The 24326-nt window shown below is 30.0% G+C and overlaps 2 protein-coding genes and 1 pseudogene across 6 annotated transcripts; all 3 read left to right on the top strand.

Moving 5' to 3' along the window:
* Positions 1-1794: 1794 nt before the first annotated feature.
* On the top strand, positions 1795-4609 carry LOC125850513 (tropinone reductase 1-like; annotated as a pseudogene).
* Positions 4610-6255: 1646 nt separating this feature from the next.
* Positions 6256-11079, top strand: LOC125850512 (tropinone reductase homolog). The gene is made up of 5 exons (XM_049530370.1): positions 6256-6358; positions 6762-6969; positions 7858-8074; positions 9712-9824; positions 10897-11079. The coding sequence occupies exons 1-5, from the start codon at positions 6264-6266 to the stop codon at positions 11077-11079; spliced, it is 816 nt and encodes a 271-aa protein (XP_049386327.1). The 5' UTR covers positions 6256-6263.
* A 1598-nt stretch (positions 11080-12677) lies between these two features.
* On the top strand, positions 12678-22399 carry LOC125850477 (tropinone reductase homolog). Of its 5 annotated transcripts, XM_049530322.1 has the most exons (6): positions 12690-12802; positions 13113-13216; positions 20274-20377; positions 21238-21454; positions 21915-22027; positions 22176-22370. In XM_049530322.1, the coding sequence occupies exons 1-6, from the start codon at positions 12708-12710 to the stop codon at positions 22353-22355; spliced, it is 813 nt and encodes a 270-aa protein (XP_049386279.1). In that variant the 5' UTR covers positions 12690-12707; the 3' UTR covers positions 22356-22370. The 5 variants fall into 5 exon arrangements, with proteins under 5 accessions (XP_049386278.1, XP_049386281.1, XP_049386279.1 ...); XM_049530321.1 differs by lacking the exon at positions 13113-13216 and having other exon boundaries at positions 12678-12802; positions 20170-20377; XM_049530324.1 differs by lacking the exon at positions 13113-13216 and having other exon boundaries at positions 12688-12802; positions 20227-20377.
* The last annotated feature ends 1927 nt before the right edge of the window (positions 22400-24326 follow it).

The raw sequence follows: 24326 nt of genomic DNA, 5'->3' as shown, positions 1-24326 counted from the left end.
GAATTCCATTTCGAGCACCGGAACCTCGTTTGTTGACCAAAGTCAACTCTTGATCAAAATTTCACAATTTTTGCAACTTAGGACCTCAGATCTTCGTTTTAACTCCAAATTCAACTCCGTAAATTCTCGTAGACCCGTTTCAACATTCTAAAACTGCTGGAATCGACGGAAATCCGATTCGAGTCTCGAAACTCCAAATGACTCGAAATAACACTTTTAACCAAACTTTAACTCTTAAAAACTCAACTTTCCAAAAACTCAACTTTTCATCAATTTTCCTTCAAACCAACTTCGAAAATACAACAATTAGGACTCGGGGCAACTATCGGGAGGGGTAAAACGGTCATTTTATGAAAATTTCCAAAAATAACCTTTAGGGTCATTACACTAAACTACTATTGTTTTTGAGACATCAGTTTCTACTATCACAAGAACAAAATTGTAGTTCATATAAGCACAACTTAACGAAGCATTGTATGCATCTTTGTAGAATTCGATGAAAAGTCAGTTTTTGACTTATTAGATTATTTGGCAATTATCAAAGTGAGTCACTTTTGGCTTATTTTAAGTCAAAAATTAAAAGTAGGGTGAAGGCTACTTTTTTTTAACTTAAAAGTCATTTTATGTTCACCAAATATATTATCTTTTTGTCCTTAATTCTTTTACACAATTCCCAAATTGCCCTTAAAAGCCTAACATTTCTTTACCTCAATTTTCTTTTTCACGTTTGTGCGGCTGGAAGCGTGAAGCGTGAAGCGTTCTTCCTTTTCTCTCGATTGATAGCAATGGTATCAGATCTAGGAAAATAATGAATAGTTTTAAGTTTTTTCTTGATTATCTTTCGATTTTTGTTTTTTTTTATTATGTTTTTTTTTGTGTGTCTTCTGTCGCTGATCTTGTTTTGTGTGTTTTCTGTGATCTATTCAAATTATATATTTTTAAAATCTACAATAAGTTGCGCATATAAAATTAACTTAAATAATAAATTTATATTCCTCTTATAAATAATTTGTGATGATAAAGAAATATGTGAATGATAGGAAAATATTATTACTTATGGATGTAAAATATAAGTTAATTTTTTTTGAATTTTTTTAAGAATAAAAACCTTATATTAATCAACTTTATATCATGTTAACAACTTTAAGGGTATTTCAGACATTTTGATTAAAAAAAAGTGTTTACAATTACTTATTTGCCAAACACATCAACAACTTTTTTTCTCAACTGCAACACTTTTATCCAAACACATAACTACTTATTTTAAAAATAAGTTTCAGCACTTTGGAAAATTACTTTTTAAAAGTTACTCTTTTTAAGCCAATCCAAACGGGCTCTAAGTCTAATGGATGGCAGTTGACTCATTTGCACTTTTGGCCTGTTTTATGTTGGTCTTTAATTTTTACCCCTTCGGAGTAAATAATTTTTTTGTTGGACATAAGGTTTTTTTTTGTATCGTAATATTTTATAAGTTATATTCCACATCTTTAAAGAATTCCCACTGGGTCAACATAGGTTTGATTTTTAGGAAGAAAAATTAAAGATCAATCTATTTAAAAGATAAAAATTTAAAATCAATCTATTTGAATGGTAAAAAAAATTACTTTCGATAGATTCATTCAATTTCTGTGTGAAGTTAATTGAACTTCATATAATTAAGTTAATTGTTGCTATATTTTAATCAAATATTATTAAATTTGACTTAATTTTTTTTATGTTTATTAGATAAATAAAGCTGCTGTGGTTGTATCAAACTTAGCAACAAAATCCACCCATGAAGATTACAACACTACGATGGGCACAAATTTTGAGGCTTCTTACTGTTGGGTTTTATTTGCCCTGAATTTCTTACCATAACTAGGTTTTCCTTTTAGGAAAAAGTTTTGGATTGGCTAGTCCTTTTCTTGTAGGAAAAGGTTTAGGACTCTATAAATAGAGGTTTGTTCCTTCTAACTTAATCAGCATTCACAATGTAGTCTTAAGGGCTTTGAGAGTTTTGGTTAGGGGGAGAATTTTGTGGAACACAAGCTTGATACGTTATCACTTGTGTGAACCTCCCATGTATTCTGAGTGAATTGGTTGAGATTATTTCTCTCTATATTTTGTACTCTCATGTTTATATAGTGGATTGCTCATCTCCTTTGTGGACGTAGGTCGATTGACCGAACCATGTTAAATCTTTGTGTCTTTGTATATTTCTCGTTTGTCTTCTTACTCATGGTCTTTCGATGTTTGTTTTGCTAACTTTGGCGTTACACCTGCTTATTTCGGTCCTAACACTTACCACTTATCTCAACTAGCACATCCCTTCTTAAAAGCCTCAAAAAATGGAAGAATTGTTTTCATTTCTTCTGTTGCTTGCTTTGTCTCTCTGCCTTTATCTTCCATTTATTCAGCAGCTAAAGGTACTAAGCTTGTTGGACTATGATCAAAAAATTACGTTTTATGTCTATTTTTTAAAATATTGATGTCACGTAGATATAACTGGATAATTTACGAGAGAGAATGAACTTGAAAATGAGTAATCTTCAATTTATTTTACCTCGTTTGTTTTATTTAGGCAATATTTTTATATTTGTCCGATCAGAAATTCAAGATCACTTATTTCAAGGTTATTAGGGTATTATTTAATTACTTGTTATTGGATACAACTTGTATACCCACATTAAAGTGTCAAAGAGGCAAGTCGAGCTGAATTTGTATGGATGAAAATTGACTGAGTAAATAAACTAGTGGGTCAAGTGGGCTGGTTTTAGCATGTCCAAAGGTGTGTTTGGGTTGAGTCAAAATGAGCTAAACAGTGACTCATTGTCCAAACCGCTCAACTTTATACCATTGTTATCAATTTCTAATTTCTTTGTTTGTTTGCTTATTTTTGTTTATTTACCAAATAAAACTAATCACTTTCTTTTATTAAAGGCTATATATAATGCATTAAACAAAAATAAAGTTACTTTTGTAATTGTTTTTGATAAAAATAATTCATGGATTAATCTGAATTACATATTTAGCTCAAATCAAATCATCTTTTAGATAGACAGATCAAAATTAATTGAGTACATAAATAAATGGATTATTAACCTTTTAAATTTAAATAAATTGAATAAATTATATTTTCATAAACTAATTTTTCAGACGGCGTAAATAATATTTACAACTACAAGATTAGGAATCTTATTTGATTTCTTTTCCCATTTTTTCCCTCTAAATTAAGGGGCAATGAACCAATTGACAAAGAGTTTGGCATGTGAATGGGCTATGGACAATATTAGAGTTAATGCAGTTGCACCATGGGTAATCAAAACCTCTCTCATTGAGCAGCTTCAGTAAGTTTAAGCATATTATAATTATGAGTTTAAGCATATTTCAATATGGTTATTTTTTATATCTGAATCTTAATTATTAAGATTTTTATCATTATATAAGTTTGTTGTATATCCACTTAATATATTTGTAGAACAATTTTAATATCATTAAGCTGTCTGTCTATTCGAAAATTTCTGCACAGACAATTCATAAGATTTATTTATTATCGTTACAGTAATTAATTATCATTATCAACTATTATCGTCCATCCACCTGCAACCAACATCTTCAGTCAATACAACTACCATAGCTATCAATCACTACAATAAATTATTACCACAACAAATCACCATTATAATCATCATCACTAACTTCATTACCAACCCATCAATTACTATTGCTAATCACTATCATCGATCAGACATAACACATCACGATATATTTTCAACCGTCATGATCATTTATAACCACCATTGACTATCATTAGCCGTCATCAAAACTACAAATTTCCACCATCAATTGCCAATCATTATCATCACTAGCTACTATCCACAATCATAACATTAACCAACACCCATCCCCAATTGGAAGCACAATCACAACGCTAGTCATTATCATCGTCAACCCGTTATATGATTTTCTAAAAATATGTTGTTAATGTAGTATTAGATTAATTTAGTATTTTGTTGAATTTTATATTTATTAAGTTTTACATTCAGATTTCAAAAAAATAAATTATCTCAATTATTTAGTATTCAAATTTCAATGCATCATCTGAATATACATATGTGCATTTAGATTCAAACACTCTTTTTTAAAAATCGTGTCTAGGGTGTTATGTATCGAATGCATAAAGAGGGGCCGAGCTTGGTCTCACCTCCAAAAATAACACAACAATAAAAAATTATCCTTCACAAAAAAGAGTACGAAAAGCTAACTTAGACATGTCAATTGTGGATGGTCTGCAACCTTATTTGACCTCCTTGAAACATTAGCAAGTTTCTTCAAACATTCTTTGTATTTAGCCGGGAAAGCCTGTGAGATCCAAATTTTTATAAACATCTTAATATTCATATATGTATTTAGATTCAAACATCGTAATTTTAATGATTTTTTGCAGCAAGATCCAGAAGTGAAAAAAAGGATCAATAAATTAGTGAGTCGAACTCCTATTGGTGGTCGACCTGGAGAGCCAAAAGAAGTGTCAGCCATGGTTGCCTTCCTTTGCTTCCCATGTGCTTCATATATCACTGGCCAAATTATGTGTGTTGATGGAGGATTAACTATTAATGGATCTTGTTAATCATTGTAATCACATACAATAGTAAATAAATAAATAAATAAATAAATAATTAAAAAGTCATTGATTTAATTGTCAATGTTGGAGATTTAATTTATCAGACGTCTGGAGTTTGAATCTTTGAATTACCGTTAATTTCAAAAAATATACTTCCGCACTTAGCTAACATTTAAACTCATGATTGTACGTGAGTGGATCATATGTTTGGAGTTTGGATAATAAATTAATTAATGATTTGGAGAATGGCTTACCAATTAAATGTTCCTTAATTTTGTAATTTTAAATTTGTTACGTGGAAAGTTAGAATTAAAAATGTGTTAGAAAAGAAAAGAAAATTTCTTTTTTAAATGGATTAAAAGTGAAATTAAAACAAATAAATTGAAATAAAAATAAAAGGTAATTTGAAACATGATAGTTATATATTTCTAAAAGGTTTAATTATGTTGCTCATAACTTAGTTAAAATTTTCAATTTCTTTGGTGTGTGGTTTCTTGATAACAAATATTACGTACCAAGTTGGATTGTAAACGATACTATATAATTTTTTTTGAAGAGAATAAAATATATGGAGATGAAAGAAACTTTCAATGATGTTAATATTTATCAAATTTTCAGATACAAAATAGTTACATGAACAAAGAATTTTATTGATAGAGAAAATTGAAATAGAAAAGATACTTTTCTACATAGCTTTCCCCACCTAAGATCTTATACTTATAGGCTTAACTAACTGCCTTCGCTATCATCACTTAGCCACCTTCACTATTGCAAGTTGTTTTCGAGCTGGTGACAAAGTCAGAATTTTTATTAAAAGAATCTAAATTATACAAAAGTAAATAGACGAATTATCCGAAGAGGTTTAACATAATTATTGCATATACATAAAAATATTTTTTATCATATATAAATAATATAATTTTCTGTTGGAGAGAGAATTCAAATAAACTCCTAACTCCGCGCGGTTCCGCCCCTGTCATCACGTGCTAGGCATGTGCTCTGACCACAAATATAGTACTTTAACAAAAAAAAAATTGGTTTTCCACCCGGTATCTTTAGCTCCCATTGGAGTCGTGACTAAACTCGGATCACACACTGTAAGGCATATTCGGGGATGACGCTCCCAACAGGATTTTCTCCATACCTAGGACTCGATCCTGAGACTTCTGATTAATGGTGAAACACTCCCACCAATGCACCACAACCCATGTTGGTAACAAAATTTAATAACAATTAGTTACGTGTTAGGCATGTGTTGTGATCACAAATATAATAGTTCAACATTTAACAATATAAATTAATTTTCTCTTTGACATAGTTTTCTTTTAGTTTATTTTAATAAGAATTTTTATTTTTAGTTTAACGTTTTACCTGACACGACACGTGTAAGACCACAAAATTAATGAATAATTTGATATAATTAATAAAGAGCTAGAGATCCACTATGGTACCATTATAGTAGTACTCTAATTGACATGATATGTAAATTAGCTAGCCAATATATTTTGACTATACATGTCACAAACTTTATAATATTACAGCTGTAATTGAACCACTTTTTCATGCCTTGCCTTAATTATTACATTTTGTCACCTATTTAACACAAAATTATATTTGCTCAATTCCTATTTGATCTGCATTTAACTAGAAAGAACCATAAATGGCAGAAAAAAAGGAATCCAATAATAGTGAAGATGGAAGGTGGACTCTTCAAGGGAAAACTGCACTTGTTACTGGAGGCACTAAAGGCATAGGGTAAACTTATTTGAGTTTTAAGTGTTTCATATATCTATCAATTTTACTTGTTTACCTTTTTTAGTCGATATATATATTTTTTTATCAAAGTTTATATACTTTGATTGTACATTGTTATATACATCTTTTCTCTGTCTCGATTTATGTGAGATAATTTGACTTGACACCGAATTTAAGAAATTAGAACTTAATAAGTCTCTTATAAATTATAGATTTTATTGTTGATCTCTAATTAAATTAACTAGAATTAGCAATGGATGCCATTGTTACGGGAGGCACTCGAGGCATAGGGTGTGCGATCTAATTTTCAATCGACTGTAAAATTAAGATTTGAATTTTATGAGTTTGAAATTCTAATCTATTTAATTTATCTTTTTTGGCTTATTTAATTTGCACATATTAGGCATGCCATTGTAGAAGAATTAGCAAGTTTTGGAGCAAATGTTTATACATGTTCACGTAACCAAATGGAGCTTGATGAATGTCTTAGACAATGGAAAGCTAAAGGTTTTAAAGTTGGAGGGTCTATGTGTGATTTACTATCAAGATCTCAAAGACAAAAGTTTATGGACAACGTTAGCAGCTATTTTGATGGAAAAATCAATATTCTTGTAAGTTTAACTATGCAATCGTTTTCTTTAATAAAAAAATGAAAATTACTGGCTTGACTAATCTATATTCGCGTTAGAATAGCCTTATAAAAGGGCACATCCAAAAGTTTCTCCACTCTAAGGGGGATCATTTGCAATTTTGGCCTATTTTGTGTTGGTCTTTAATTTTTACACCCTCAGAGTAATAACTTTTTTACATCATAATATTCTACAAGTTAAAAATCTTATGTCTCACGAGGTATAAATTTGATTAATAGGAATAAAGATTAACTTATTTAAAAGGCAAAAATTAAAGATCGGCCCATTTGAAGGACAAAATACGTAATTAAAATAACTTTAAGGCTCAAAATTAATTAAGAGCAGAGAAATTTCAATAATTTTACCGGATTTTGCAAAATGTTTGAGGTCATAAAAAGAAAAGAAACTTTTGCTATGCATACTAATAATTTTACGCTATTTTCATCACATACTAATTTGACTTTCTTTTTGTTATATAACTAATGCAGTTTAACAGGTTTGTTGTCTTATTTTTTTCAATCCATATAATTTGAATTTAATTATACATTTACACTGATGGGATAATTAAAGAACTTATACTAAGTATTAGTTATATATTTTAACTCGTTATAGTAGGCTATCATCTTTATTTTTAGGTACTCGTAATTACAATAACGACATATCCAATACAATCTTATAAGAAGTACACAAATTTTTATTTTTATCTTTATGGAAAAAGAGGTTTCTGATAGACCATTGGCTCTAAAAAAAGTGCAAATTAAAAATTCTTTCACTTTCGATATGAAGTTAATTAAACTTCATATAATTAAGTTAATGGTTTTTATACTCAAATATTATTAATTTGACTTCAATTTTTTTTTATGTTATTAGATAAATAATGCTGCTGTAGTTGTATCAAACTTAGCAACAGAATACACTCATGAAGATTACAACACTATGATGGGCACAAATTTTGAGGCTTCTTACCACTTATCTCAACTAGCACATCCCTTCTTAAAGGCCTCAAAAAATGGAAGAGTTGTTTTCATTTCTTCTGTTGCTGGCTTTGTCTCTCTGCCCTTATGTTCCATTTATTCAGCAGCTAAAGGTACTAAGCTTGTTGGACTATGATCGAAAAATTACATTCTATGTCTATTTTTGAAAATATTGATGTCACGTACATATAATTGGTTAATTTACGAGAAAGAATGAACTTGAAAATGAGTGATCTTGAATTTATTTTACCTCGTTTGTTTTATTTAGGCAACATTTTTATATTTGTCCGATCAGAAATTCAAGATCACTTATTTCAAGGTTATTAGGGTATTATTTAATTACTTGTTATTGGATATAACTTGTATACCCCCGTTAAAGTGTCAAAGATGCAAGTCGAGCTGAAATTGTACGGATGAAAATTGACTGAGTAAATAATTTAGCAGGTCGAATGGGATGGTTTTAACATGTCCAAAGGTATTTGGATTGAGTCAAAATAAGCTAAACAGTGACTCATTGTCCAAACCGCTCAACTTTATACCATTGTTATCAAGTTCTAATTTCTTTGTTTGTTTGCTTGTTTTTGTTTACTTACCAAATAAAACTAATACCTTTCTTTTACTAAGGCTATATATAATGCATTAAACAAAAATAAAGCTACTTTTGTAATTGTTTTTAATAAAAATGATTCATGGATTAATTTGAATACATATTTCAAAATCAAATCATCTTTTAGATAGACAAATCAAAATGAATTTAGTATATAAATAAACGGGTTATTACCCTTTTAAATTTAAATAGATTGAATGAATTATATTGTCATAAACTATTTTTTAAATAATGTAAAAAATGTTTACAACTACAAGATGTAAGAATCTTGTTTGATTTCTTTTCCCATTTTTTTTCCCTCTAAATTAAGGGGCAATGAACCAATTGACAAGGAGTTTGGCATGTGAATGGGCTATGATCGAAAAATTACATTTTATGTCTATTTTTTAAAATATTGATGTCACGTAGATATAACTGGATAATTTACGAGAAAGAATGAACTTGAAAATGAGTGATCTTGAATTTATTTTACCTCATTTGTTTTATTTAGGCAACATTTTTATATTTGTCCGATCATAAATTCAAGATCACTTATTTCAAGGTTATTAGGGTATTATTTAATTACTTGTTATTGGATATAACTTGTATACCCCCATTAAAGTGTCAAAGAGGCAAGTCGAGCTGAATTTGTATGGATGAAACTTGATTGAGTAAATAAACTAGTGGGTCGAGTGGGCTGGTTTTAACATGTCCAAAGGTGTTTTTGGGTTGAGTCAAAATAAACTAAACAGTGACTCATAGTCCAAACCGCTCAACTTTATACCATTATTATCAATTTCTAATTTCTTTGTTTGCTTGCTTATTTTTGTTTACATACCAAATAAAACTAATCACTTTCTTTTATTAAAGGCTATATATAATGCATTAAACAAAAATAAAGTTACTTTTGTAATTGTTTTTGATAAAAATAATTCATGGATTAATTTGAATTACATATTTAGCTCAAATCAAATCATTTTTTAGATAGACAGATCAAAATTAATTGACTACATAAATAAATGGATTATTAACCTTTTAAATTTAATAATTGAATAAATTATATTTTCATAAACTAATTTTTCAAACGGCGTAAATAATATTTACAACAACAAGATGTAGGAATCTTATTTGATTTCTTTTCCCATTTTTTCCCTCTAAATTAAGGGGCAATGAACCAATTGACAAGGAGTTTGGCATGTGAATGGGCTATGGACAATATTAGAGTTAATGCAGTTGCACCATGGGTAATCAAAACCTCTCTCATTGAAGCAGCTTCAGTAAGTTTAAGCATATAATAATTATGAGTTTTAAGCATATTTCAATATGGTTTATTTTTTAGATCTGAATCTTAATTATTAAGATTTTTATCATTATATAAGTTTGTTTTATATCCACTTAATATATATGTAGAACAATTTTAATATCATTAAGGTGTCTGTCTATTCGAAAATTTCTACAAAGATGATAATCCATAAGATTTATTCATTACCGTTACAGTCATTAATCATCATTATCAACTATTATCGTCCATCCACCTGCAATCAACATCTTCAATCATACCAACTACAATCGCTATCAATCACTATAATAAGTTGTTACCGCAATAAGTCACCATTATAATCATCATCACTAACTTCTTTACCAACCCATCAATTATATCATCGATCAGACACACGCATCACGGTATATTTTCAACCATCATCATCATTCATAACCACCATTGATTATCATTAGCCATCATCAAAACTACAGATTGCCACCATCAATTGCCAGTCATTATCATCACTAGCTTCTATCCACAATCATAACATTAACCAACACCATCCCCAATTGGAAGCATAATCACAACGCTAGTCATTATAATCACCAACCACTATATAATTTTCTATAAATATGTTGTTAATGTAGTATTAGATTAATTTAGTATTTTATTAAATTTTTTATATATTAAGTTTTACATTCAAATTTTGAAAAAATAAATCATCTCAATTATTTAGTATTCAAAATTTAATGCATCATCTAATATTCATATGTGCATTTAGATTCAAACACTTTTTTAAAAAAAATCATGTCTAGGGTGTTATATATCGACTGCATAAGTCTTACCTCCAAATATAACACAAAAATAAAAAATTATCCTTCACAAAAAAGAGTACGAAAAGCTAACTTAGACATGCCAACCCTGGATGGTCTGTAACCTTATTTGACCTCCTTGAAACATTAGCAAGTTTCTTCAAACATTATTTGTATTTAGCCGGGAAAGCCTGTGAGATTCAAAATTTTATAAACATCTTAATATTTATATATGTATTTAAATTCAAACATGGTAATTTTAATGATTTTTTGCAGCAAGATCCAGAAGTGAAAAAAAGGATCAATAAATCAGTGAGTCGAACTCCTATTGGTGGTCGACCTGGAGAGCCAAAAGAAGTGTCAGCCATGGTTGCCTTCCTTTGCTTCCCATGTGCTTCATATATCACTGGCCAAATTATGTGTGTTGATGGAGGAATAACTATTAATGGATCTTGTTAATCATTGTAATCACATACAATAATAAATAAATAATTAAAACGTTATTGATTTAATTGTCAATGTTGGGGATCAGAAGTCTGGAGTTTGAATCTTAGAATTACTTTTAATTTCAAAAAATATATTTCCACACTTAGCTAACATTTAAACTCATGATTGTACGTGAGTGGATCATATGCTTGGAGTTTGGATAATAAATTAATTAATGATTTGGAGAATGGCTTACCAATTAAATGTTCCTTAATTTTGTAATTTTAAATTTGTCACGTGAAAAAGTTAGAATTAAAAATGTGTTTAAAAAAAGAAAAGAAAAATTCTTTTTTAAATGGATTAAAAGTGAATTAAAACAAGCAAATTGAAATAAAAATAAAAGGTAATTTGGAACATGATAGTTATATAATTCTAAAAGGTTTAATTATGTTGCTCATAACTTAGTTAAAATTTTCAATTTCTTTGGTGCGTGGTTTCTTGATAACAAATATTACGTACCAAGTTGGATTGTAAACGATACTATATAATTTTTTTGCAGAGAATAAAATATATGGAGATGAAGAAACTTTCAATGATGTTAATATTTGTCAAATTTCCGATACATAATAGTTACATGAACAAAGAATTTTATTGATAGAGAAAATTGAAATAGAAAAGATACTTTTCTACATAGCTTTCCCCACCTAAGATCTTATACTTATAGGCTTAACTAACTGCCTTCGCTATCATCACTTAGCCACCTTCACTATTGCAAGTTGTTTTCGAGCTGGTGACAAAGTCAGAATTTTTATTAAAAGAATCTAAATTATACAAAAGTAAATAGACGAATTATCCGAAGAGGTTTAACATAATTATTGCATATACATAAAAATATTTTTTATCATATATAAATAATATAATTTTCTGTTGGAGAGAGAATTCAAATAAACTCCTAACTCCGCGCGGTTCCGCCCCTGTCATCACGTGCTAGGCATGTGCTCTGACCACAAATATAGTACTTTAACAAAAAAAAAATTGGTTTTCCACCCGGTATCTTTAGCTCCCATTGGAGTCGTGACTAAACTCGGATCACACACTGTAAGGCATATTCGGGGATGACGCTCCCAACAGGATTTTCTCCATACCTAGGACTCGATCCTGAGACTTCTGATTAATGGTGAAACACTCCCACCAATGCACCACAACCCATGTTGGTAACAAAATTTAATAACAATTAGTTACGTGTTAGGCATGTGTTGTGATCACAAATATAATAGTTCAACATTTAACAATATAAATTAATTTTCTCTTTGACATAGTTTTCTTTTAGTTTATTTTAATAAGAATTTTTATTTTTAGTTTAACGTTTTACCTGACACGACACGTGTAAGACCACAAAATTAATGAATAATTTGATATAATTAATAAAGAGCTAGAGATCCACTGTGGTACCATTATAGTAGTACTCTAATTGACATGATATGTAAATTAGCTAGCCAATATATTTTGACTATACATGTCACAAACTTTATAATATTATAGCTGTAATTGAACCACTTTTTCATGCCTTGCCTTAATTATTATATTTTGTCACCTATTTAACACAAAATTATATTTGCTCAATTCCTATTTGATCTGCATTTAACTAGAAAGAACCATAAATGGCAGAAAAAAAGGAATCCAATAATAGTGAAGATGGAAGGTGGACTCTTCAAGGGAAAACTGCACTTGTTACTGGAGGCACTAAAGGCATAGGGTAAACTTATTTGAGTTTTAAGTGTTTCATATATCTATCAATTTTACTTGTTTACCTTTTTTAGTCGATATATATATTTTTTTATGAAAGTTTATATACTTTGATTGTACATTGTTATATACATCTTTTTTCTGTCTCGATTTATGTGAGATAATTTGACTTGACACCGAATTTAAGAAATTAGAAAAAAATTATATGAATTATGTATATGTATTACATATCTACTCGCTATTCCTAGGGTAAATAGTTGAGTAATTTGTTGTTATTATTTTGTTGATATTATTTTTCTATTGTTTGGGTCGAAAAATAGGCATGCCATAGTAGAAGAATTAGCTGGATTTGGTGCCATGGTTTATACATGTTGTAGAAATCAAGAACAACTTGATCAATGTTTAGAGAAATGGAGAGGCAAAGGTTACAAAGTAGAAGGATGTGTATGTGATTTGACTTTGAGACCCAAAGAGAGATGCTTATGGAGAAGGTTATCAATTATTTTCAAGGAAAGCTCAATATTCTAGTAAGTTTTTTTCTTAAAAGAATTTTACCTACTTTCTTCATTTCAATTTACGTGATACACTTTAATTGAATTTAAAGTGAAAGAAAAAGGAAAAAACTTTGAAAACTTCTGGACAGGGTCGAGGTGAAGTCAGGTAGGTAAAAGGGGTGCATTTGAACCTTAATAGGTCAAATTGCAAGCAACTTAGATCCAAACGATATCTAATAGGTTAAATTGGATGATTACTTTTTTTTAATTATTTTACTTTGAACCCCTCAACAAAAAATTACATTATATATTTAAGGTAAATATTTTAATTTTTGTATATACTACCTTAAACATAAGAAATCTCTAACTTGAATGTAAAAGTACTACAATAATCCCAACTAAAAACACATCCAACTTCAATGTTAAAAATAATATAAAACCCCCAACTAATAGGACTCCTTACAAGCGTTGTTTCTGTCTACTATTATCTAAAAATAATCAAGTTATTAATGACTGGACGAAACCAAGAAATAACCCCTCACGTGCGAAATTATAGAAGATCCCCTTTAAGATCAAACAACTCCATCGAATTGAGTATGATTGTATGTGTGATAGCATCTACTATTCCAGGAATATCAATGAACCCGATTATTGCAATTGCTCAGGATAGTGTTTTAGACTCATACTTCATCGCCGCCCGGTCCTTTTGAACCTTAATCTTAAGAAATTCCTGAACGAGAAAGGCCGACCACTACATAAGTCGCCATCCGTCCAGGAGAGAAGCAAGCTACCTTTCTTTGATCCCCCTTTTCGGGCAGGGAAGAGAATGAGCACAATTAGTTCAAATTCTTTCAGAAGCGAATGCTTTGGAATATTCTATTCTTGTAGCAGCCACCGCTTTGGATCCTACTCCTCTACAATTTTTGGCCCCATATTTTGGGTGTGCCATGGGGGAATATTTCCACGATAATGGAATGCACACATTAATAATCTATGATGATCTTAGTAAACAGGCGGTAGCATATCGACAAATGTCATTATTGTTACGCCGACCACCAGGTCGTGAGGCTTTCCCAGGGGATGTTTTCTATTTACATTCCCGTCTCTCAGTTTAGTATATCTTTTATAATTTATATTTCATATTTATATACAAAAGGTTGTGCATTTTCTGAAATGTTGTGTTTTGCTAATCAAGCACAATAAGCACATGTTCATATTACCATTTGTAATTGACTATAAATAGAGGGTTTTTTTTTTTTATCATTTTTGAATTATGAATGTTTCTACTCTTCTTCTAATAAAACCTCAAGTGTGATCTATAGTTATTGAGTGAGTTTGTAGTTCAATGGAACTTGAGATACACCACTATTCTGCTTAAATAAATCATACATATTATTTTTCAATTATTTTTTTTGTATTTTGAAGGAATATTTTGACGCAATTGTTGATTGATCTTAGATATATCACATATACATAATTTAATATACACATGCAATGCATGTATCGAGAAACTAGTGTATACAGGGGCGGACCTACAGAGGGTCAAGTGGGTTCATATGAACCCATTTCGTTGAAAAATAACACCGTATATATATATTTGATCAGCTTTTTAAATTTTATATGTATATATTAACTTTTGAACCCACTAACACAAGTGTGACCCTGGGCAAAGTGGTAAAAAGGGTTCAATTTTTCCAGCCAGCCCAAGTTCAAATCCCTGAACACAATACTGGAGGTTGTGTTCAGATTCCATATAATTTTTATTTTCCAAACGCCCCTTAATAAAAAGTCTGAATCTATCGCTATAGTTATAGTCAGAAGCTATTTAACCTTTTTTTTTTTTTTTTTTTTTTTGTCTTTGGGATAGATAAATANTCATATGAATCCACTTCGTTGAAAAATAACACCGTATATATATATTTGATCAGTTTTTTAAATTTTATATGTATATATTAACTTTTGAACCCACTAACACAAGTGTGATCCTTGGCAAAGTGGTAAAAAGGGTTCAATTTTCCCAGCCAGCCCAAGTTCAAATCCCTGTTACCACATTTTAGTTTTATTTTTTATATCTTGAACCTACTTCGTGAAAATCCTAAGTCCGCCACTAAGTGTATATAAAGAGAGAAGAATCCCCTAAACACAATACTGGAGGTTGTGTTCAGATTCCATATAATTTTTATTTTCCAAACGCCCCTTAATAAATGGTCTGAATTTATCGCTATAGTTATAGTCAGAAGCTATTTAACCTTTTCTTTTTCTTTTTTTTTTGTCTTTGGGATAGATAAATAATGTAGGTACACAGATAGGTAAGCCAGCTACAGAGTACACTGAGGAGGTTTACTCTATTATCATGAAAACCAATTTTGAAGCTTCTTACCACATCTCTCAAATTGCACACCCAATTTTGAAGGCCTCAGGAAGTGGAAGCATTGTCTTCATCTCTTCTGTTGTTGGGTTTGTGGCATTTCAAGAAAGTTCCATCTATTCAGCAGCTAAAGGTAATCCTTAATCAATCAATATGTTATTCGATATTTGTATTGACGTCCAATTAAATTTAATATCGCGCATTACATGAATTAAAGTATCTAGAATAATCTAGTGTAGTATTTGCAATAATCATCTTAATAGAAATATCTAAATATTCTAGAGTTAAAAGATAAAGTTACTAAAACAAATTTCTAGTAGCTAGAATAATTTCTAGAAGTACCCCTACACAAAGTATAAATAGATCAGGGGCGATCTTATTCATTTGTAATCAAGATAATTCAAAGCAATTGAGTAAGCCTTCTTCCGCAACCAAGTTATCCTTTTCAAAATCCTCATTCTCTTTTTTAGTTGAATCTTTCGATCTTATTTATCGATCTTGGGCTAACAGAAGATCTCCCCTATTATACTTTTCTTCTGATATTCTCTTTACAACCTATTTATGGGGTTGTCCTTCCAATGAAACTTTTTTCGTTCTTAGACTGAAACTTGAAATCTCTAATTAAGGATGAGGATTCTGGTCATTCTATCACAGTCATGCTAATAAATACATGTTATGTGTGTTTGGCGGAGTTCGACATAACTCATATTTTATAGAAAAAAATTTCTGGTGTCCCACAAAAAATTAAATATGCATTAAAGATTAGTAATAATATTAGCAAGTCGGAGATTGTTTTGATAAAGTGTTTCAGTATTAAAGATAAATAATAATATCAAAATGTTAGTTGAAAATTTGAAATAAGGCAAGTTCAAAAGGAAAATGGCTTCTGCCTATAAGTGAAGGAAGTCACTTTTTGATATATATATTTTCAGAAAAATATTTTCTATCAACGAAATGCAATAAAATGATTTTTTGATAAAAAATATACTTTTAAAAAATGACTCTCATTGTATCAAATATATTCTTTAGGCTTCAAAGATGATAAGGGAGCAAAATGTAAGCTTTATTCAATTTATTGATCCCATTAATTAGAATATTTTTGTGGGCAGTGAGCCAGGGATAGATAGAGCCCTAATGTGCCATCAATTAGGAATAGAAAGAGCCCTAAAGTGTCATCAATTACTAAAAACTTCAAAATTATCATCTCAAAAATATTTATCTTTCTTAATGTTGCATTTTTTTTTACTTAAGAACGGAAGGATTTTATTTAGTATATATATAATTTCATTCATTACAAAAGGAACTGATTTATGTGTAGCAGTTTCGATAGCATCTCTAGCTAGTGCTAAGTTACAAACGATGGAGATGCATCAAAAACATTTGGTTGGTTTTCATCCATGTGATCCTTTGATATCCTTCCGCGGGTTGCTAGAATGTCTGCTACCATATTAGCCTCCCTCGAAACATGCTTCATTGTCTAGCTTTCCATCTCTAATAGTAGCGACCTACAATAGCGTAGATGTGTGAAAATATCGGGTTGTTACTATTAAAGGTATTCAGTAATACCTATGAGTCAGTTTTCACCAGCAATTGCTTAATATTTTTCCTTTGTGCTTAACATATCCCTAGAGACCTACTCCATTGGAATCATATGCTTTGGAGGAATGACTTTAATAGAGTAATGTTGCATTTGATATATTAAAAATGTAATATATGCAAGCAAAAGTAAAATTACTAGTACCATTACACAAAATTATTTTTGTATTTTTTTTTCATGTTAATAGGAGCAATCAATCAACTTACAAGGAACTTGGCTTACGAATGGGCTAAAGACAATATTCGAGTGAACGCAGTAGCACCTTGGATTATAAACACACCCCTCTTCGAAGCAATGAAGGTAATTTACTAGCTAGGAGACTTACAAATTTTTCTTTGTGGAAATAATTTATTATACTCATGATTTGAATTAGTAATCGTTAAAAATCCTAACAATCCTATGTATATAAACTTAAAAATCCTCTAAATGGAAAAATGTTTTTTTCTTCAAAAGCCTAGCCATTATTTTTAAAGGAAAAAGGATCTAATATACCTCTCAACTTGTCATTTAGAGTTGATATACCTCTCGTTAGAAAAGTGGCTCAGATATATTTCTACCACTATAAAAATGGCTTGCATACACCCGACTGTTATAAAGTGGCACACATATACCCTCTTATCTGATAGAAGTAAAAGAAAATCAATTTTGAACTATTTTTCCAAACTTGATTATTTTTTACAGCTTTGATTATCGTTGTTTAAGTTTCTTATTCTTATTTTATTCTTTACGTAAAACTATGAAGAAAAAAAGATCTGTGAATGGAAAAAATAGAAAAATTAAATCAATGTGAACGAAAATGTTATGCCTAAGGGCGGAGCTAGTTTACGAATTACTGGTTTAGTCAAACACAATAACTTTAGTTAAAATTTAGTATTTGTCACAAAAAAAATTATTGAATATGCATTGATTATCAATTTAAAACTCAATTATTCAAATGAACTAGAATTCCAAACCTCTAAACTTTTAATCTTGATTTCGCTTCTGATCACTTATCTGATTACTAATATTTAATCTAATTTTTGTTCCAGCAAAATCCATTAAATAAAGAACTTCTGGAAAAAAATATTAGTAGAACACCAATTAGCAGAGCTGGAGAACCAAAAGAAGTTTCAGCAATGGTGGCATTTCTTTGTTTCCGTGCTGCTTCATATATTACTGGTCAAGTTATATGTGTTGATGGTGGACTCACAATTAATGGTTCTTTTTAACTATTCTATTTTATGTGTTAAATAATAAATAATGTACTTGATTGATATGTAAGATGAACCTTTTTTTAATTAGTTTAGTCAATTTGGTTAAGATGGGTTGAGTTACTTGTGCACTATACAACGTTACAACAAATAAAAGATTTTATAGTAATTATTTAATATTAATAATATAATTATCTTATATTATATTTAATGATAACAATAAATATGAATAGTTATTATATGCTGCCTTCATGTGCAGGGCATGTGTTGTGACCACATGTATAAAAATTTAATGAAGTAACAATTTACAATATTCTATTTTTAAATAGTACTTCTCATTGTTACTAAAAATATATGATCATTTTTATTTATTTTTTGCTATTCTAAAAATAAATTTTAACTTTTTACTTGTCACTATTATTATTTCAAGAAAAAATAATTATTTTTTTATATTTTATTCTATCATTAACTACTTATTCCTCGGATAACGTTTCAAGATTCAATAATAAATATTAATTAATACAAATATTATGTATTTTTTAAGGACCATACAATGTCTAAATTTAAATATGTAATTAGAAGTGAACAGAGTAAATACTTACCATTCTAGAAAAGTTGTTTGTTTCTACATTTATCCTTTTGTCATAAATATTAAAAGAAAATAATACTATGACACAAAGAAAGGAGTATTAAATTAAAAAAAAAAAAGAATAATAAATAAAAACAACCTAGTCCAATTATTCTCTAATTATAATTTTTTTAAGAATATATAAAACAAAAAATCCACTTTCATTCTTTGCTTCGTTCGAGAATCAACTGCACATGAATAGGCTTTTTCTTGTTCAAGAATCAACTGCACATGAATAGGCTCTTTCTTGTTCAAGAATCAACTGCACATGAATAGGCTTTTCCTTAGACCTTCAAGGAGGAAGCAGTTTTTTTTCCAAAATTCCAAAAAAAATAAAATGAAATTTTTTTTATAAGGCAAGAAAGTTGCCTGAAAAAAATAAAGTCTATCCACACTAACCGAATATCTGGGGAAGGATGGTAATTGTTTAAAAACATCAAGTTTTAATTAATGTTGCCGTAGAAGGACAGAAAATAAACAAGAAGATAATAAAGAGTTAGAGATACATTGTGGTTTCAGGATGGCCACATATATTTATTTTATAAAAAAAAACTATATAATAGTAATTGATATGACATACTAGCTAGCCAATATATAAATTTGTGACTATAGTAAGTGCATGTCACAAACTTAGCAATATCACACAGCTGTTATTGGACCACTTTTTCATGACCCCTTAGCACATTTTGTCACCTATTTAGAACAAAAATATGTTTGCATAATTCCTATTCAACTTAAGTTAAAGCAACAACCATCATCAATGGCAGAAAAAAATGAATCCAATAATAGTGAAGATGGAAGGTGGACTCTTCAAGGGAAAACTGCACTTGTTACTGGAGGCACTAAAGGCATAGGGTAAACTTATTTGAGTTTTAAGTGTTTCATGTATCTATCGATTTTACATGTTTACCTTTTTTAGTCGATATACATTGATTATAAACATCTCATATATGAATTATGTAAATATGTTATAGATTCATTGGTTATTAAACCTAGTTAAATTATACACACACTATTCTTCTCAGACCCCACTTATTGTATTGGATTTATTATTTTATTGTTTTTTATATTATTTTTCTTTTGTTTGGGTAAAAAAATAGGCATGCCATAGTAGAAGAATTAGCTGGATTTGGTGCTACAGTTTATACATGTTGTAGAAACCAAGAACAACTTGATGAGTGTTTAGAGAAATGGAGAGGCAAAGGTTACAAAGTAGAAGGATGTGTATGTGATTTGACTTTGAGACCTCAAAGAGAGATGCTTATGGAGAAGGTTATCAATTTTTTCCAAGGAAAGCTCAACATTCTAGTAAGTTTTTTTCTTAAAAAGAAGTCTTTCTTTATTCGAAAAATGCACAGTGACTATATCATGCCGTTATAACAGTCTTAGGGAATTTTACCATTTTCTTCGTTTCAATTGATGTGATGCACTTTAATTGAGTTAGAAGTTTAAGAAAAGGAAAACCTTTTAAAACTTCTAGTTAGGGCGAGTGGCGTAGCTATATATCTAGATTCAAGAGTAACTACTTGAACAATCTTTATCAAAAAATTATATTGTGCATATAGAAAATAATATTGTATATATAGGTCAATTTTTTTTTAGAGATATATATTAAATTTTGAATACATTTAGCAAAATTTCTAATTTCGCCACTGATCATGGTCGAGGCGAAGCCCGGTAGAAGCAAAGGGTGCATTTGAACCTCCTGATATAAAAATTACACCATATGTACAAGGTTAATACTATTATTTACTATGTATATGTAATAGACGTTGATTCCTTTTGTTTTCTTCATATAATTACTTCTTTATATTTATGAACATCTTTAATGAAAATTCTAGTGCAGCTACTATTTGTGATAGACTAATGTACAAGCCATCGATATTTTTGCGACTTAAAGTTATCTCATTAAAATAAAATAAAATTTTAATATTAAGTTATTTTAAAAATATTCTAGAATATTAAATGAAAATAAAAGTACCTCATATAAATAGAGACAAAGAGAATACATATTTCGTCTGTCTTAAAATTTTGAAATTTACCTTGAAGTTTCAAGTTCATACTCCATATATTATAATTTTATTTTTTAAATTTCCTTAATAAAAATTTTGATTTTGTGATTGCGGCTATAACCAGAAGATATCTAAACTTTATTTTCTTTTATATAGATAAATAATGCAGGTATAGTAATAGTTAAGCCAGCTACAGAGTTCACTGAGGATGATTACTCTATTATCATGAAAACCAATTTTGAAGCTTCTCATCACATCTCCCAAATTGCACACCCAATTTTGAAGGCTTCAGAAAGTGGAAACATTGTCTTCATCTCTTCTGTTGCTGGGCTTGTGGCATTGCCAACAAATTCCATCTATGCAGCAACTAAAGGTAATCATCATTCAATTGAGGTTCGATTAATTCAAATCCGCGCATTATAAGACCTATTTATAAGGGTTGAGACTTTTTTCATTTTCAGGACTCGACATTTTAATATATTTTTTTGTCCTCTTTGAAATGTTGGAATATTTTTTGTGGACAATGGGCTAGAGATGGATAGAGCCCTAAAGAACCACTAATTATTACTAAAAACTTAAAAATTATAATCTAGAAAATAAGTTTATCTTTCAAAATCTTGCATTATTTGATATATAAAAAATGTAATAGATACAAGCTAAAGCACAATTACTATTACCAATATACACTACTAGAAAATATGGAATTAATTTAATCCCCAACTAGTTCGTCGTTATATAGCATGTGATTTTTATTGTTTAACTATAAAATTTTGTTTGTCGCTAATTCCTTGAGTTCTCATATAATATTCTTTTGTATTTTTTCATGTTAATAGGAGCAATGAATCAACTTACAAGGAACTTGGCTTACGAATGGGCTAAAGATAATATTCGAGTGAACGCAGTAGCACCTTGGATTATCAACACACCCCTCATCGAAGCAGCGAAGGTAAAATATTATGATAAGAAAATTAATTAATCTGACTCAATCCTAAAATTTAGTTTATGACGTGAAAATTTTCCTAATAAATATTTTTGAATGATATGTGAACGAAATATTATGCGATTACTAATATTTAATTTGATTTTTGTTTCAGCAAAATCCATTAACTAAAGAACATATGGAAAAAAGTATTAGTAGAACACCAATTTGTAGAGCTGGTGAACCAAAAGAAGTTTCAGCAATGGTGGCATTTCTTTGTTTCCCTGCAGCTTCATATATTACTGGTCAAGTTATATGTGTTGATGGTGGACTCACAATTAATGGCGCTTTTTAACTATTTTATTTTCTGTGTTAAATAATAAATAATGTACTTGATTGATATGTAAGATGAACCTTTTATTAATTAGTTTGGTGAAACCATGAATTTTTTATGTTCTAATTATTTATATCATATAATTGTTCACATGCTAGGCATGTTCTGTGATCACAAATATAGATCCATTGTGGTACCAGGATGATCACCACATATATTATATGCCTAATTAACATGACATGTAACTAACATCGTTCGTGGTACAGTGATCAGACTGTTTCATTCTTAATTAGAGGCCTAGATCAGTAGAGTATGAGCCCTGGTATGGAGAAAATTCTATTGGGAGTGTTACTTCAAAATACTACAGTGCGCGATTTGAGTTTAGTCGATACTCTAATGCAAACTCCAAATACCGAATGATATAAAAAAGCATGACATGTATGTTAGTTAGCCTATTTATTGGGACTATATATAATAGGTGCCTGCATGTCACAAACTAGCAATATTACACAGCTGTAATTTGGACCACGTTTTTATGCCTTGCCTTGGTACATTTTGTCACCTATTTAACAGAAAAAAGAAAAATATGGAACCTTATGCACTATAATGGTGAAGTCACTAGACCAATTATAATAGTAACATCATAGAACTTACATTAACGTAACTGAATTTTATTTAGTGAACGATAAAATGTATCCATCATGACTGATCTTACGTGTTTTTAAAGTGGATACAATTCAATTACTTTAATATGGTAGTGTTAGTATTTGTTATTGTATTAGTTAGCGATCTACTTGTGTTATTATTATTGCACTAGTTTATTGTTCTTGTTACTAGCTTGTAGCCTTTTGCATTGTTGTTAGTTTCTATGTTTCTTTCTACAATAATATTTGGGATAAAGGTCTGAAAAATATCTTAACTTTGGCCGATATTGTTGTTACAATATCAAACTTTAATGAGGACCTATTACCCCAGACTATTTAATTCTGTATTTTAAACATATATATTTGCCCATGTGGACATAAAAAATAAGAAAAAATTACAGAAATCCCACATTTTAGTTTACTTATTACCATTATCCCCTATAAGTTTTACAAATCTCCAAAATCCCTCATTTTCGCGCATCAGATAAGTGTATCAGCGCTTATATTATTGTATCTCGCGCATCAGATTAATGTATCAACGCTTATATTATTGTATCTGTCACACCCCAAATCCGGATGTGATGGCACGTGTCCATTTCCCACCGGACACGTCAGCCTAACTCAACCACAACGATAGAGAAGTAGAAATACCAGAATAAAAGATAATAAATAAGCGGAAGACTTTAATTAAGACTCAACACTACCCAGAATTTGGTTGTCACATGTACAAACCTCTAAATACAGAATTCGAATAAAAATATACAAGTCTCAGAGTATAGTTCTCGAATAGAACAAAACTGGAAGTAAAGATAACTCAAGGGCACGTCTGGAATGAACCGCTACTTCTCGAGTATGTCCCGAAGCTCAATCTGCTAAAGAAAATACTAAGCCGAATCTGAGAGAGCTGTCAACCTACACAATTGTGTAGAAGCAAGGGTGAGTACCGAAAACCACAGGTACTCGCAAGTAACTCTAAACTAAGCAAAACTAGCAGCTACAAACAACTCCTTTCAATCCCAACCGAACCACCGAAACTTCAATCTAGCAGCAAACCAACCAACCTATACTAAACAGATCATATTCAACAGCCAGAACCAACAGTATATCCTCATCAACCTCAGATCAACAAATAAGAGCAAGTAGATCAAATTCCACATAAGAAGGGTAAACCGATACAATCCACACATCACAGACAAAGATAAGGCAAATGCGATGCAAAATGCAATAATGATGTCATGTAGTCGTGATGCATGTCTGTCCTACGATACACATCTGTTGACGTAATCAGCCCGCGCTGAATACTCAAATCAGAACCCATGGGGGCACACATGGACCATGTATCACCGCC

Source organism: Solanum stenotomum, unplaced genomic scaffold (assembly GCF_019186545.1).
Source record: "Solanum stenotomum isolate F172 unplaced genomic scaffold, ASM1918654v1 scaffold17538, whole genome shotgun sequence".
In the NCBI taxonomy this organism is placed as follows: Eukaryota; Viridiplantae; Streptophyta; class Magnoliopsida; order Solanales; family Solanaceae; genus Solanum; species Solanum stenotomum.
Note: the sequence above shows the minus strand (reverse complement) of the source record. Positions and strands in the feature narration are given on the sequence as shown.